The sequence below is a fragment of the Drosophila navojoa genome, chromosome 2 (genome assembly GCF_054131105.1).
Source record: "Drosophila navojoa isolate 15081-1374.11 chromosome 2, UAZ_NAV_1.0, whole genome shotgun sequence".
In the NCBI taxonomy this organism is placed as follows: Eukaryota; Metazoa; Arthropoda; class Insecta; order Diptera; family Drosophilidae; genus Drosophila; species Drosophila navojoa.
Window position 1 is genome coordinate 3,435,735 of NC_142890.1, and position 15,253 is coordinate 3,450,987.

The 15,253-nt window shown below is 43.8% G+C and overlaps 5 protein-coding genes across 6 annotated transcripts; 2 read left to right on the forward strand and 3 right to left on the reverse strand.

Moving 5' to 3' along the window:
- Positions 1–58: 58 nt before the first annotated feature.
- On the reverse strand, positions 59–2,037 carry RpL4 (ribosomal protein L4). The gene is made up of 4 exons (XM_018112399.3): positions 1,882–2,037; positions 1,506–1,686; positions 1,060–1,430; positions 59–817 (listed from the first exon to the last, which is right to left on the reverse strand). The coding sequence occupies exons 1-4, from the start codon at positions 1,882–1,884 to the stop codon at positions 167–169; spliced, it is 1,206 nt and encodes a 401-aa protein (XP_017967888.1). The 5' UTR covers positions 1,885–2,037; the 3' UTR covers positions 59–166.
- A 49-nt stretch (positions 2,038–2,086) lies between these two features.
- On the forward strand, positions 2,087–3,211 carry BCAS2 (BCAS2 pre-mRNA processing factor). The gene is made up of 2 exons (XM_030385981.2): positions 2,087–2,274; positions 2,333–3,211. Exons 1-2 carry the CDS (start codon positions 2,200–2,202, stop codon positions 3,140–3,142), a joined length of 885 nt encoding a protein of 294 aa, XP_030241841.1. The 5' UTR covers positions 2,087–2,199; the 3' UTR covers positions 3,143–3,211.
- Positions 3,151–6,972, reverse strand: LOC108659465 (uncharacterized). 2 transcript variants are annotated; one of them, XM_018112397.3, is made up of 7 exons: positions 6,362–6,972; positions 5,513–5,768; positions 5,128–5,460; positions 4,926–5,062; positions 4,572–4,858; positions 3,810–4,514; positions 3,151–3,746 (listed from the first exon to the last, which is right to left on the reverse strand). In XM_018112397.3, exons 1-7 carry the CDS (start codon positions 6,689–6,691, stop codon positions 3,581–3,583), a joined length of 2,214 nt encoding a protein of 737 aa, XP_017967886.1. In that variant the 5' UTR covers positions 6,692–6,972; the 3' UTR covers positions 3,151–3,580. The 2 variants fall into 2 exon arrangements, with proteins under 2 accessions (XP_017967886.1, XP_017967887.1); XM_018112398.3 differs by lacking the exon at positions 6,362–6,972 and adding an exon at positions 5,830–6,158.
- A 121-nt stretch (positions 6,973–7,093) lies between these two features.
- Positions 7,094–9,664, reverse strand: LOC108654368 (coiled-coil domain-containing protein 149). Its single transcript, XM_018105603.3, has 6 exons — positions 9,298–9,664; positions 8,651–9,241; positions 8,487–8,594; positions 8,093–8,177; positions 7,897–8,035; positions 7,094–7,825 (listed from the first exon to the last, which is right to left on the reverse strand). The coding sequence occupies exons 1-6, from the start codon at positions 9,439–9,441 to the stop codon at positions 7,258–7,260; spliced, it is 1,635 nt and encodes a 544-aa protein (XP_017961092.1). The 5' UTR covers positions 9,442–9,664; the 3' UTR covers positions 7,094–7,257.
- A 435-nt stretch (positions 9,665–10,099) lies between these two features.
- Positions 10,100–14,121, forward strand: gb (solute carrier family 7 member genderblind). Its single transcript, XM_030385973.2, has 6 exons — positions 10,100–11,277; positions 12,048–12,561; positions 12,647–12,847; positions 12,924–13,073; positions 13,154–13,331; positions 13,467–14,121. Exons 1-6 carry the CDS (start codon positions 10,841–10,843, stop codon positions 13,526–13,528), a joined length of 1,542 nt encoding a protein of 513 aa, XP_030241833.1. The 5' UTR covers positions 10,100–10,840; the 3' UTR covers positions 13,529–14,121.
- The last annotated feature ends 1,132 nt before the right edge of the window (positions 14,122–15,253 follow it).

Genomic DNA, 15,253 nt, shown 5'->3' on the forward strand with positions numbered 1-15,253 from the left:
AGCGGTAGACACGCGGCATCAATAAGAGCAACAATTGAAATTGCCTAAGACTAAATAGTTTAATTAGATATTACTTTCGCACTGTATTATGAATAAAATTCATACAACTTTTGTTATTTATTATATAAAAAGAGTTTTGTAGTCGGCTATTATGTGGAAAGTAAGTTTACTTCTTGGCCGCGGGCTTCTTAGCGGCAACCTTCTTCTTGCGGGCGGCCAACAGCTTGGCGCGGTTGGCAGCAGCCTTTGTGGCGACATTGGCGAAATGCGACTTAGCCAGCTCGACGTTCTGTTTCTTGGCCTTGGCTAGCACCTTGGCCACGGTACGCTTCTCAGCGGCCAGGGCAGCACGACGCTTGAGGACCTCAGCATAGGGATTCAACTTGATCAGTTGACGCACATTGGACAGAGGATTGAGGCGGCGCACACGACGGAACACCTGCTTGCGTGGGTCACGCAGCACCTTGCGGATCTCCTCGGATTTCAAGAGGCGCGACAGATCTGTGTTGGCCATTTTGGGCTGGGGCAGATTGTAGCCCTTCTTCAGAGTAGATGGCTTCTTCCAGGTGCCGAACAGATCGTTCAAGCGCGCGAATGCCGACTCGGTCCAGATGACGAAACGGCCAACATGACCGCCTGGAGCCAGTTTCAGCAAGTTCAGTTTATCCACACTGATTGTCTCAATTCCGGGGATATTGCGGAAGGCCTTGCGCAGACCCTCATCCTTATCGTAGACAACCAGAGGACCACGACGGGCAATGCGGCGACGGTCGCGCATAGTACCACGACCAGCACGGAAGCGCTGAGACTTGTACACCTGCAATGAGTTTTACACATTTAGTATAAGTTATTCGATGTAAATTGATGCAGCTGTGGCCCTCCACTGCAAACGATGGCACCTTGGAATCAGGCTGCAATCGTAACGCCTAGGAGGGCTGTTTATCTAGCAACGTATTATGTCAAGCTCCCCGATTAACGGAAAAATACAATATATGATTCCGCCTAGGAATACGTTGCGTATATGAGGCAGAACAACTAACGATAATATTGCGTACAAACCTTCTGGATATCTGCCCAGATCTTCATGCGACGTAAGAAGACGACGGCCTGCTTGGTTTTCTGCAGCTTCTGGACCTCATCGGACACAACCAATGGGAATTCGGAAACGCCATCGATGATGTGTCCCTTGGACTGCACCAATGCGGGTACACCGGAGGCGGCGATAGCCGACACCAAAGCATAACGACGCTGGTTTACATTCACCTTGCGGTGCCAGCGACGGAAGGTCTTGGTTGGTGCGAACATGCGACCACCACGGCACATGTTACCGAAGGCACCCTGGCCGGAGCGGTGAGTACCGCCACCACGGACACGGGGAATACGTGCAACAGCACGTCCAGTACCCCAGGACTCGGCCGAAGTCTGGTGACCTGGTTGCATGATAAAATAGATAAACTGGTTTTAATTTGTTTACAAACAAAGAAGAAACAAAAACGTTCACTTACCAGCCAGTTCGCTGACGGCATAGGCCTGACGGTTGTTGCGGCGCATCAGCTGGTGCACTTCGTTGACCACATCCGGACGAATGGGTGCCTTGAATACGGCGGGCAGGCAGATATTCTTCTCCTTAACTGCCTCATTCTTTTCCGTGTACACGGAGACCAATGGCCTAGCGTTGCCTAAGCTCTGCAAATATTACAAATTAATTTCATTAAATTGTCAGATCACAATAGTCGCGCGGCCGACGCACACTGTTAACACGTGGAGGTTAGGACGAAGTTTTTGGGCATGGTTTTTAATGTTTTTCACGCTTTAACTTTTTAAACTGACTGTTTTTGCAGTATACGGTGGCACGGACGACACTCAAACACATTTGCTCACCATTTTCGCTGATTTTTAATCCCAATAAATGGTTTTAATTTTTCTGCAAACGCAGATGCCGTCCTCTATTTAATAAGAAGAACGAAGAAAGAAAGAGAGCTGCCGGAAACGACCTAAAAGTGCTGCCAACTCGTTTTTCAGAGGCCATGGTTGCATTTCTGACAACATGGCTGTTGGACTGTCAAATAATTTCTGTTTAAAATACGATATATGCCTATCGAATACTATGGACGTTTTGCAGCACTATATAAATATAAACAAAATATTGTGTGTTCGTCTTTAACAAAAATAATTTCGTTTTTATAATTACTGAGACAAATGGCTGATGAAGTTATTGTTGATGCTTTGCCTTACATAGATCATGGTTATGATGACGTGGGCGTCCGAGAATCGGTGATTAAAGCTTTTTTACTCAGTTTTTCGGTATGCTAACAACTCGTTTCCATTTCAGGCGCTAGCCATGGTGGAGGAGGAATGCCGGCGCTATCGGCCAACCAAGAACTATCTAGACCATCTGCCCCTGCCAGCATCGTCGCCATTCGAGACGCCATTGATGATCAATGAATTTGAGCGGATACAAAATCGTTTGCCCATGGAAACGCTCTCTATGAAGCGCTACGAACTGCCACCTCCACCCTCTGGCAAGCTGTCTGAGGTGTCTGCCTGGCAAGAGTCGATTGAGAACTCCATGGCACAGCTGGAACACCAGTGGGTACGTTCGTTGAATCTTGAGCTTATGCTGGATTACGGTACCGAAGCCTGGAAATCGTATCTGGAAGTATTCACAGCCATGCAGGCCAAAGCCCAACTACAGTTGCAGCAGCTGAAAAAGGACATGCAGGACATTAATTGGCAACGTAAACAGGCGCAAACACAGGCCGGTGAAAAGCTGCGTGCTTTAGAAGCGCATTGGGTGCTTCTCGTATCAAAAAACTATGAAATTGAGACCGAGTGCGTTGAGCTAGAAAAAGTCATAAAAGCGGCGCGCGAGAAACTCGCGCAGCTGGCGCCACCTATCGTAGAGCCAGAGCAAACGAATGGTCATGCCACAAAGGAAGAGGAGAGCAAAGCCCATGATAGCAATATTGATATGAAGGAGGAGGAGCAAGAGGAGCCTTCTGCAGTGGAGGCTCCCAGTGTGGAAGCTCCTGCTATGGAGGCTCCCAGTGTGGAAGCTCCTGCTATGGAGACTCCCAGTGTGGAAGCTCCTGCTATGGAGTCTACTAATCAAGATGAGGGCGAGGGCTCAAATGATTCATAGTCTCGCTGTAGTTTTTGTTTACTATAATTTGTACAATTTGAATTAAATATACATACATATATCTCTCTATATATATTGAGTCGTATAACAAGCAAAATGCGAATACTTTGTATAAATATAGGATTCGTGTGTTTGTGTGTGTATGTGTGTATACATCTAGATTTGAGATTATGTAATTGTAGTTAATACAGCTTCCATTCGCTGTCCTCAGTTGTAGTCGTGTATGGCACATTTGTGATACTATCTATGGCTTATGGCCCGCCCAGGAGCGCGAGGTGGGAGCAGCAGCAGCAGTAGCGGATCGAAAGGAAAAGGAGCAGCATATAAAGGAACCATAGCAATTAGCAGGATATGTGGCGGGCATGTGCGCTTCATCGCTCCCGTGCATTGATTAACCAAAAAGCCAAGCAAACAGTTTAAAGGATTCGCTGTCAACATCTACAGCGTTGTCTCAGGAACATGTTCCGAGTGGGGCAACCTGTGCCGCTGCTGCATCAGCAGTAGCTGCTCCTGCTCCAGCCGCATGTCGGCCACCTTCTGCTCCAGTTTCTTCATGCGCATCTGATATTTGCGTTTGCTCTGCTCCAGCAGCTGGCTCAGATTGCTGCAAAGGAAGAAGAGTCTTGGTTAAATCTATGCACTGGATAGCTTCTACACCTACTCTTACTCATTTGACTTTTGCAGTTGCCGAAAGTTCTGATGCATTTGTTCGCACTTCTCGTCGTTAGCCTTGTGTGCGGCATTGATGTTCAGCAGGGTCTGGATGCGACTCTTCAGCTCCGCTTCCCGGCTGAGCGCCTCGACCAGTTGCTGCTCGGTGAGCGCCGCCTGCTCCGCCTCCGAGTAGGACACCCGATTGTTGGCCTGCAGCTGCTTCAATGCTTCATGGAGAATGCTCACACGCTCATTCGCGTACTGCTGCTCTTGCTCGGCCTCCTCCTTTTTGGCCTTCAGCTGTTGGTTTTGCTCGCGCAAGTCCAGCAGCTCCTGCATGATGACAGCCATCTCCAGATCCATGGGCGAGTGCTTCTCCTTGTCCAGCTCCTGATCCTTTTCCAAGGCCAGCCGTTTCTTCTCAAACACATCGCAGAATGGCGACTCCAGATTGACTATGGTCTGTTGCACCACGGCGCGGCGACCCTTCAGCTTTGAGACATGACAACGCAGACGATTATCATCGTCGCTTGACCATTGCTGCTTGTGCTTGGGCACATTTTCCACACCTAGATTCATGTTGTGCTGCCATGGACCCAAGCTATTCTCGCACAGATCCTTCTCGCTCTCCAGTCGGGCCAACAGATGATGTGCCACTGTTTCCACGGCTCGTCGACTCTCCTCGGCGGCAGCGGATTTATCGTTCAGCAAGGCCAATCTGCATGACAGTCATTCAAGCAATCAATCAATCTATCAACTTAAGTTATATACCCACCTGCTCTCCAGCAATGCCAACATCACATCGTACGCCTCGATGGCGCGATCGCTGCAGTTGAGCGCCAGCTGTAGGGCCACAGCATTCGATTCGTATTTGCCGCAAAGCAGATAGAGATGCTCGGTGTGCTCCTTGGACTCATCCAAGGTGAGCGAGAGCAATGTGTTGCGCACCTTCATTTGCTCCAGCTGGCGCTGCACTCGCTCCAGCTCCAGTTGTAGGGGCGCCATCAAAGTATCCATCAAAGTGTTCTGTTTGCAAACCAAATGCTCGACAAGATTGATGTCCTATCGGAGGTGGAGGGCAGAGTATAAGGACGGTGCATAGAGCAGTTGCTGCTGGCGACTAGCTTACCTCATTGCTCAGCTCTGTATGGTCTTTCTCCAGGTCAGGCGAGGCATCCAGCTGCGATTCACTTTTGCTGGCGCAACGCAGTTTCACGCGCTCGGCCATTTTAACGCACTTTTGTGGGCTGGTTACGGATACGCAGGCTACAAGGATTTGATTTTTAGTAGGTTATTTGAGTAAGGCTTAGCCAAGAGTTGCCTGGACGCACCATTCAAATCATTGAGTTGGTTGCCATTCTCATTGGCCTCCATATCGCAGGCAAAGTATATGACATTGGGTTGATCCTCCACGACGGCTGAGTCCTTGTCCTTGGTGGCCATCTCGGCCTGCAGCAGCGCTATCTGTGCACGCAGATGCAGCACCTCCTCCTGCAGCGCCTCAAGCTGTCCCTTGCTAATGGCGTCCTGTTGCTTGATGTGCGCATTCTCGGTACTGGAACAGGCGCCCTCGAAATCCTCCAATGGCTCCGTTTGACACTCGCCATCCGCATTGGTTAGATTTAGCTCCGAATTGTATATGGAACCCTCTTGATAGCTGACTTCTGTTAGATATTGTGTTATATACTGAGTCTATAAAATGCATCCGGGACTCACCGCTGCCCTCGCCCTCCGGCTCCTGCTCCTCCATTATGATATGCTCTTGTTTGCTGCGCAACTTCTTGCTAAGCTCTGCAATGACGCAGTGCATCTCGGTGATGCGGCATTCGTGCGCTTGGCTAACCACCTCCAGGCGTTTGTGACACATCTCACGCTCCGCATTGCTTTCAGCGAGCTGGCGCTCAGTCTGTTGCAGGCGCTGCGATAGCTCGCGCACTCGATTCTCCAGCTGTTGCACCGACAATTGCTCTACCTGCAAGAGAGGAACCAACAGATTAGTTAAGAGGCGAAATGAAATCGATTTTAGTTTTCACATTGATGGGCCGTCGTGACATGGGCTGTGCCATTAGAGTATATTCCCAACTGCGTCGCTTCTCGGCATGTTGAAAGAATCCCCCGCCCCCGCTGTTGCCGCCTAGGGGCGTGTCACTGCAGCACAGACAGCTCAGGCTGCGCGGCAGCAGCTCTTCCGATATCATGATCAAATCCAAAATAAACTCAAAAGAAAATAAACGAATTTTCGCTAGCGATTACGTCGTCGTTGTTGCTGCACTTCGTCTTGCAGCTTGACCCTGTCTCTTGCAACGCAGCTGCGCAGTGTCAAAATTCCACACACACTTGCGGTACATACACATGCGTGTGTGTGTGTGTGTACGTCTGTGTAACTAAGGGTCACTTACAATTTGTTGACAATTCGGCAATGTGTGTGTGTGTGTCTGTGAGTCTGCGTGTGTGTGTGCCTGTGTGTGTCTCTGTGTATCCCTGTGTGCGTGTCTGGCGTACGCATGTAACGGTATTTACTTTGTTGACATCATGTCTGTGCATGCCTGCGTAACGGTCACTTACTTTGTTGACAATATCGAGGGTCGAGCAGCTAGAAATGTTGTTGTCGCTCTCAGTCGTGTCCCGCTGCGTATGCTCCGGCGAATCTAGCTCAATAGAGTCCACAATATGTCTGTGTTGGCCCAGTGCAGCGCTGGGGCCGTATATACCGCCTCCGCCTCGCGGTGATATGCTGCCGAAGACGAATTCAATGTCATCGCCCATGACTCCACCGCCACCTCCGCCGCCGCCTACACCCTTTGATATGGCTTTGATATCCCTTTGCTGCTGACGACGCGCCAACTCCGCACCAATCTTGGCAACGCGCGCTATTTGCACATCATTGGACATCATTGATAAAGTGTTTTGTCCACTTTTCTGTCTGATTGGATTTTGTGTGTGCTGTTTATTTATTGGCTAACTGGTCTGGCTCAGACAGTTGGCTTTGTGTGCGCTGCGACTTTTAAGGGATTTTCGTTTGCTTTCGATTGGCGCTCCATTTCCACATTTTAATGGCACTTGAATTCACATGGTTGGCGCAAACAGTAATTACTTTTAAGGCATTTTTAATTCAAAAACTAAACGAAACGAAAATAACATTTGCAGTAGCTACAAATTTCTTATCAGAAAATGTATACTATAGTAGACGCGCAGTGTTGCACAACGCGCAAACTCCAATAGACTGTGCTGTAAAACTTCGCCGTAATTAACGGCTTTCATATTTGAAAATCGAATAAATAGGTATTTGTCGCTCTGAAATGTTTTCTGCACATAAGTGTTTATTGTACGCTGTAAACATTAGATAAATATATTTATGTAGTTTATAATTCGTATTGTGTATAACGGCATAAGCACGATATGCTTATTATGAATAGGTATGCACGGAAGCATTACACAATTAACATTCAACTAGTTTACAACTAATGCATTTTTGCCGCGTTCTCGGCGCGTATTGTGACCATTGCCTCGTAGTCCCTCATATCCAATTCATGGAGTGCTTTCTGCACCAGCTCAGCCAAATGTGGAGGCAAGTCTTTGAGATCCTCCTTGCGCTCCCTAACCACAGCGCTGGAGACTCGCGGTGTGCCATTATAATTGCCCGAATCGGTTGTGAGCGACGTCGATTTATAAGTATTAGCCGCCAGCTCATTCAGTCGCACATCGATGCCATAAACCGAAGAGTCGGCTGACTCCAAGGATAGCGAGGACATGCCGTCATCCGATTGTAGCCCACCCGTTGTTCTGGCATCGTATGGCTCGGATAGATGTGTGTTTGCCGTTTCGGCTGATGGGACTGCTGCTGCTTCCACTTCGTCGGGACCCACATCATCGACCATGGCTGCACAGTAGCCATTGAGTAATAGCTGTGACGGCGCATAGCCCAGCTCCTCATCCTCGTCCACATCCTCCAATGCGGTATTTTCGGACTCGCCGCTAAGAAGCTGCTGCCAACGCTGCTCCAGCTCTGCCATTTTGGTAGCGAGTATTCTAAAAAGGGGTTTCATTTAATTTAATTTTTGAGTAATATATAAATATATATGTATGTTCTTTTTATTAACTTGTTGGTGCGCTTCTGATGCGTCAAAGCCAAATTCTTATCGTTCAGGTTGTCCAGCAGCGCCAAGCACAAGGATTTTAGATCGTGTATAGTCTCCGTTTTGCCGGGCAAATCAATGCCGCTTTCCAATATAGTTTTAACTGTAAAAGGGGACTATAACCTTAGAAATCATTTAAAAGAGATTTTGAGCAACTTACCTTGGCGTGGACTCAATATGGTTTCATCATTTGCGCTGCCACCAAGCTTAACGATGCCTTTTTTACGCTTTGCTTCCACCATGTTCTGAACAAATACGGATTTTTGGATATATGTAAGCATATTTTATAAAAAAAAGTCGGTTTATATAGTGGGGCTTATGATAAGAGAGTCGGAGCCAAATGAGTGCCTAGTGTCTGTAAGATTCGCCCAGGGAGATTACAATAGGCGTCTACCCATAGTATAATCACAGATTCCAATGCGAATCTACCTAATATGAGTCGTTTAGATAACTAAATAAGAATCTGATTAGTCTAGTCCTCTATATGTATGTTATTTCCCCTGTTCAGGTGTCATATGGTCTATATTCATGTCAGTTAAAGCTTCATGGTCTACCTTATATTTGTTGACCGACTGTTTCGTCAGCTCCAGCTCACTCTCCTGGATCTTCACACGTTCGTGTAGGTACTTGTTCTCAAGCAGCACGCCATCAATATCGAGCAACTGAAAATAATCGAAGGTTACATGCATATTCTTCACATCTAGTATATAAGGCATACCTTTGGATGCATTTTATTGGCCTTGAGGGCCACCAAGAGCTCATGGTTGAGCCTGTGCGCCTTGCACTTGTACGCATCCCGTTCCGTAATCAGTTCCTCCTTTTCATCAATAATACCTTTGAGGTCGTATGCTAATTGTGCGTTCTTCTTTTTCAGATTCTCCAGATGGCAAATGAAATTTGCGCGCTCCCGTTTCCACTGCAGCTCCTCCTTGTTGTGGGCCGCATTTTCGTTGATCAGCGTCTGCAATCGGGATTTGCTGTTGGACTCCCTCTCGCGCAATAGTTCCATGTCGCCTTGTAGTTCCTTCAATCGCTGCTTAAGGGCCTCCACCTCGGTGTTTAGCTTGAGATTCAATTCACGTGTCTCGTGCAGCAGCGCAGCAAGACTCGAATTCTGACTTAAAGCGCCGCATGCGTTTCCATTCCCGGCCAGCAGTTCACTATTCCGTTTCATGGCCGAGTACCGCAACTGCAGCGTCTCGGCCATCAATTTGTACTGGTCGCGCTCGACACGAAACTGTTCCAGCTCTTGGCGTAGGATGCGCAATGCCTCAACTTTACTCTGAAGCTTTCGATGCACCGCCGACGTCTGCAAGAGAGGGGATAACAATCTGGTTTCCATTCTTCAAGTATCTGTTAACTTACCTCCACATTATAGTTTTCCATATGTTTGCCAAACATATAGTCGTATTGATTGACATTGACAATGTTGCTGCTGCAATTGCTATTCGAGGCATTGCTCTGTCCGTCGTCCGTGTCCATGTCTCCATATGCTACTCTTAAATTCATATAAGCTCGTCGTGTTTGACATGAACAGCCGTTAATTATGCGTTGATTTGTTTTTCTTTTTACATCAAATAAATGTCAATATTATATACAAAGTTTTAACGTGCTGCGTGCGCTTGTATGTGCAGTAATTTCTTCATATGCTGTTCGTCCACGGAAAATTAATCAATTTTTATTTGCGACTGCGCAATCCATAAAATTTGAATTTTAGTGCTGCTCAATTTTTCAGAAAGGGAGCAGCAGGTGTTAGACACCATCGTTGCCAGGTTCAAATATTCTTCACATAGTTGACATGCTCGATTTTCGCGCCAAATGGGGATGCTGCCTAAATTAAATTTTATTTTAATACAAGTTCAAGCAAACTATCAATATTTTTTAATATATTGTGCTTAAAAATAAATGATTCGAAATACATTTATTAACAAACTGAAAAAAAATCTGCCAAAGAAATACCACAGTTTAAATACTACGAATCGATTGTTCTCAGCTGCTTTTTGCTTATATCAAAGATATCGGAAAATCATCGTGAATATGTATTGACGTTCCGCCACGTTTTATAATTGTACCGCATTGTGTTTTATCGGCGACTTAACAGGTCTTATATTTAATAATAAGCGATAGTATGAAACGCTTTGCAAATATTAATGATTTATTTGTAAAAACCTGCATAGAAAATTTTACATCAGCCGTGGTCACCAAAATGATGACGTCCACAATAAAATTTGAAACCTAAAAAGATCTATATCGATATATATAAGAATCGTGAACAATTTCCTTTTGTTTCCATTCGCTCTTCGTAAAACGTGCAGTTTGCTTATTGGTAATTCATTCAATTAAAACTTCCGGTTGTTGGCTAAACAATTAACTTATTTAATGTGCTTAACTGTTATTTATCATCCTACAGTTAATTAAAATCACAAAGTACAAATATTTTTAGCAAATTAGCATATTTTTTTGCAAAAAGTCAATTACATGTGCGAACGCGAATGAGATAGCAACACGGTGTGAGAGACGCTGCATTGGTTAAAAAGAGTCAAATATAGATTTACGAAGTGGGTTAGCAAAACAATCAATGAAATGCATGGATTTAGAAGAGAGAATTGTTAACCGGCAGATTAGGGAATGCGAGAATGAAGAAATAAATTCATGATAAGCCAGTAAACGTCACACCACCATATATCAACGACCACACACACGCATAAACTCCGAGCACACACCGAGACCTCCTCATTCTCATCAAACAAGACGACACTCCTCTGGCTTGCTTAATCAATTAGCTCGACACACCACACAAACTTAAACCTCAGTTCATTTTGGTCAGTCTAGTTTTGTACTCGAAGCGAAGCGTGCGTGTCCGGCATTAAAGCTCCTCAGCACACACACACACATACACATTGACAGAATGGCGTCCAACGAACTACAGTCGCCGACGAGCGAAATGGTGTTGCTTACACCAAACACTGAGAATCCGCCCAGCATTGTGGCAGCTGCGACCAAGGATAAGGATGCCAAGCGAGAGGGATCTGCCGAATCGGACAGCAGTCGTGTTGTGATGAAGAAACAGTTGGGCTTACTCGAAGGTGTGGCCATTATACTGGGAATTATATTTGGCTCGGGCATATTTGTTTCGCCCAAAGGTGTCCTGCAGGAGGTGGAAGCAGTGGGCACCTCCCTGGTCATTTGGGTGCTATGTGGCTTGCTCTCCATGATCGGTGCTCTTTGCTATGCGGAACTGGGTACAGCCATACCCAAGTCTGGCGGGGATTATGCCTATATATTCGAGGCATACGGCTCACTGCCGGCTTTCTTATATCTATGGGATGCCATGATGATATTTGTGTAAGTATTTTATTTTTCAATTTTGTGATTTCAATGAAAACCACAAGCTTAACCTCTTTATTCCATTTACATTGGGTTAAATGGCTTACGCAATTCAAGCGATTGTTGCGTCTTCTCTTTCAATTGAAGATTCAATTGAACTCAAGAGATTTGTGTGCTTGCAATTAATATGGGCCTGGGTCAAGGTTAACGCTGTCGGTTTCGATTCACTTTCACAAGCGAAGTGGATTATCTTATCAGGTTAATTATTGCCAATAAACAGTTTCAATTGCCTCGTATAGTACACTCAACTGCACTAAATTCTATGATTATTGTTATCACAAAGCTATTTTTGCTTGATCCGATATGCCTTCGGCGTTATATACTACTTTCATGAATATATATATATATATGTATACAAAAGATATTTTTTTGTTTAGCATAGTAGATTTGATTCTTATAATTTATAGCTGTCATACGCATGCCTATACCCGAATTTATCTAAAAGTTTTGATTTTATTGGCTTCAAGGCGAAACTTTCGAGGTTGTTAAACTTTTCAATATAAATTAAGCCTAATTGACATATGTATGTATTCAAACCAATAAATGAATATGTGTGTCTATATACCTTATGCATTTGTACAGTCGTGATTACTGTATAATAGCCATATATATTTAATGGAAATATTTGCAAACACTTGCGCGATTGCAAGTACTTAAGAATTGTTTTGTTTGTCTGTTTCCTGTTGAATTTGATATATTTATTAATGTGAATGCTTACTGAATTGCAGGCCGACGACAAATGCCATAATGGGTCTAACATTCGCCTCCTATGTGCTGCAGCCCTTTTTCGCCGATGGCTGCGAGATACCAAAACTTGCACTGCAGCTGTTGGCAGCGGTTACCATCTGCTTTCTGACCTACTTGAACTGCTATTATATGAAGGTGACAACGAAAATGCAAAACGTTATCATGTTCACCAAAATAGCGGCTTTGGTATTGATCATTATCGTTGGGTCCATCTGGATGCTGATGGGTCATACGGAGAACTTTGATAAGCCTTTTGAGAATACCGAAACCGATCCTGGCAAGCTATCGGTGGCATTCTATTCGGGCATTTTCTCATATGCCGGCTGGAACTATTTGAATTTCATGACCGAAGAGCTGCGCGATCCATATCGCAATTTACCGCGTGCCATTTATATATCATTGCCCTTGGTAACTGGCATTTATGTGCTGGCCAATATGGCCTATCTGGCTGTGCTATCGGCACCCGAGATGATCGCTTCCAATGCCATTGCTGTGGTAAGTACACCCATGTATATGTTAATGAGCATGAGATTATATTGATTGATTGTTGTTTTTTTTTTTTTTTTTAATTTTATTGTAGACCTTTGGCAACAAAATTATGGGCAACTTTGCTCTCATCATACCCATTATGGTGGCCATCTCGGCTTTTGGCGGTCTTTCAGTACACATTATGACATCGTCGCGTATGTGTTTTGTGGGCGCGCGAAATGGACATATGCCCGCAGTGCTCTCTCATATCAGTGTTAAGAGCTACACGCCGTTGCCTTCTCTAGCTTTTCTGGTAAGCTGTTGTCTGACTTCTAACTTGACTTATTGATTGAAAGGAAGTTGACTAATTGAACTTGTTTGCCCTGCAGTGTCTGCTCTCAATTGTGATGCTGCTTGTGAGCGATGTGTATGTGCTTATCACTTATTCCAGCATTGTGGAGTCTTTCTTTATTATGCTATCGGTGTCGGCTGTTTTGTACTTTCGCTACAAGCGCCCCAATATGGATCGGCCAATTAAAGTGAGTTCTGCGGCTTTCTCATGAATTCTTTGACAAATATTCATATGTATATGCATATATAAATATTTTCCTTTGGTCAGGTCTCATTGTGGATACCCGCAGTGTTTGTCGTTGTGTGCGCCTTTCTGGTAGTCGTTCCGGTTTATGTTGCGCCATTTGAGGTCGCTATGGGCTTGCTAATAACACTAATTGGCATCCCATTCTATTACGTCGGCATCGTGTGGAAGAACAAACCAATATGGGTGCAGCACGCGATTGGTGCGTAGACAAGCGGCGTGTGCTGTGCGGGCTTTTGGCCTTGACAATCGCCACGTTTGGACATTAAACCTTACATTTGCACATTCACATTCATTAACAGCTAAATAATCTATTTACGTTTTATGTACTTTCTAGATTCATTGACATTTACGTGCCAAAAACTCTTTTTGTCCGCCAAGGAGGAGAAAGAGGATTAATTAAAGACAAGGATATAAATAAGAGAATTCATCACAAATATACAATACATCACAATCAATACATCACAATCGATACATCATAAAAAAGGAAGGAAAGAACGTTGACCATAAGTGCAAAGACATCGAATATTATTTTTGATATATTTATGTATTTGACACAGTTGTGGACTACGTAAATTGTTAAGTTCCAGTTATAATGCTTTCTGTATACCACAAATTAGAGATTGGTTTATATTTTCATATTTACGTGACGAGGAACAGTTTGTAAATTGTTATTATCTAACTTATTTCGATCTGATTTGTATCATGTACTATAGACTAGATGTTTAAAATATTTTTGGCCAGACCACATATGTGTGCTTAGGTAGGTTTTTAAATTATATTACTATTATCTTGTTAGACCAAAGTCCACCAATGTAATATGCCAAAGTTCATAATACATATATAATTTATTCATCACAGACTACCAAAATGTATACAACCAAACTATTTCCGTTCGATTGATATTATCTATGTGGTTTTTCTCATTTTATATTACAAATTGTATTTGATAACTTAAGTGAAACTGAATAAAGAAACTTTTCTATGTTAAATGCGATCTTTTAGGCGGCATGTCTTGTCGCAGAAAAAGTATGCAATGCAAACGGTAAAATTGTAAATAGCTTAACATACTGTCACGGCGTATTTGTCGTCACTGACAATGTCCGACCAATTCATTATCACTGATAAGCCATATAAATAGAATGTACTTATTTTTAAGCCCAGTAAGACAGTATAATGTACGATGCTCGGCGATTTGCTGGCAGGTTTGTGTCTAAAAATAAACCCCTAACTACTGGCCGCATAAATAGCCTTTGGACATTCCCGGCACGTCGACGTCGCATGACGACAGCTTTACGGATTGTATCTGAGAACATGAACGAAGCACATGTAGTACTCCTCTGTCTATCTGTCTAGTGTGTAAATATGCCATGAATCTATCTCAATATCTAGGTGTTTTTAATTGATAAAAGTATTGTGCGCCTTTTGAGCTGCTTGTTATGCTGCTCAGGGGCTTTCATTTGATTATATCTGATCAAGATTTCGCATATCTATGGCTAAGTTATTTGTATGGGCCGTGCGCTAAATTCAGAGCCGTTTTCAGTTTTTTATTTCATTTTTTATAGGTTTTTAAATGTATGCCAGTGAAAAGACAAATTACTTAAGTATTGTCATGAGCAGCAAAATTTAGCTTTATTGCTTTCTTTAATGTCTGAATAATTGTGCTTAAATGTGATCATCATTTCGGATGTACAACGCTTTGCATGCCAAATCGCTGCGCCCATAGCTCTGACAGTTTATATAGATCTATATGTGTAGATATATTGTAAAACAAGTATCTAGTCAATGATCAAATCGAAAGTCAAACAAATGAATTCATTATAAAATCAAAGTCATTCTAAGGGCATAGGCATATGTGGGTCTTTTTGTAAAAGAGGCGAACTTGTTGGGTATAGCTCTAAGATTGAATTAGCTCTTAACATATACCCACTTCTCTATGTGGTGTATATAATTGAGGGATCGATGGGTAAATCTACTAATATACGATCCAACAGATCGTCGGATAGAGAGATCATCGATAAGTAAAATGATAGGGCAGATAGATAAAATGCAAGTATAAATCACATATAGAATAATAATATAACAATGTATATTTAATACTATTGATGCCATGAGCTTTATTAT

Coding starts and splice junctions, on each gene's coding strand:
- RpL4 (XM_018112399.3), bottom strand. Junction 1,431..1,505: donor TGCCGTCAGCGAACTGGCTG/GTAAGTGAACGT, acceptor TCATGCAACCAG/GTCACCAGACTTCGGCCGAG. Junction 818..1,059: donor TCTGGGCAGATATCCAGAAG/GTTTGTACGCAA, acceptor AACTCATTGCAG/GTGTACAAGTCTCAGCGCTT.
- BCAS2 (XM_030385981.2), top strand. CDS start 2,200: ATGGCTGATGAAGTTATTGTTGATGCTTTGCCTTACATAGATCATGGT. Junction 2,275..2,332: donor ACGTGGGCGTCCGAGAATCG/GTGATTAAAGCT, acceptor TTTCCATTTCAG/GCGCTAGCCATGGTGGAGGA.
- LOC108659465 (XM_018112397.3), bottom strand. CDS start 6,691: ATGATGTCCAATGATGTGCAAATAGCGCGCGTTGCCAAGATTGGTGCG. Junction 5,769..6,361: donor CCCTCGATATTGTCAACAAA/GTAAGTGACCGT, acceptor CCTCTCTTGCAG/GTAGAGCAATTGTCGGTGCA. Junction 3,747..3,809: donor CAACTGCAAAAGTCAAATGA/GTAAGAGTAGGT, acceptor CTTCCTTTGCAG/CAATCTGAGCCAGCTGCTGG.
- LOC108654368 (XM_018105603.3), bottom strand. CDS start 9,441: ATGAATTTAAGAGTAGCATATGGAGACATGGACACGGACGACGGACAG. Junction 8,595..8,650: donor CCAATAAAATGCATCCAAAG/GTATGCCTTATA, acceptor GATTATTTTCAG/TTGCTCGATATTGATGGCGT. Junction 7,826..7,896: donor CATCAGAAGCGCACCAACAA/GTTAATAAAAAG, acceptor ACCCCTTTTTAG/AATACTCGCTACCAAAATGG.
- gb (XM_030385973.2), top strand. CDS start 10,841: ATGGCGTCCAACGAACTACAGTCGCCGACGAGCGAAATGGTGTTGCTT. Junction 13,074..13,153: donor ATATGGATCGGCCAATTAAA/GTGAGTTCTGCG, acceptor TCCTTTGGTCAG/GTCTCATTGTGGATACCCGC. Junction 13,332..13,466: donor ATGGGTGCAGCACGCGATTG/GTGCGTAGACAA, acceptor TGTACTTTCTAG/ATTCATTGACATTTACGTGC.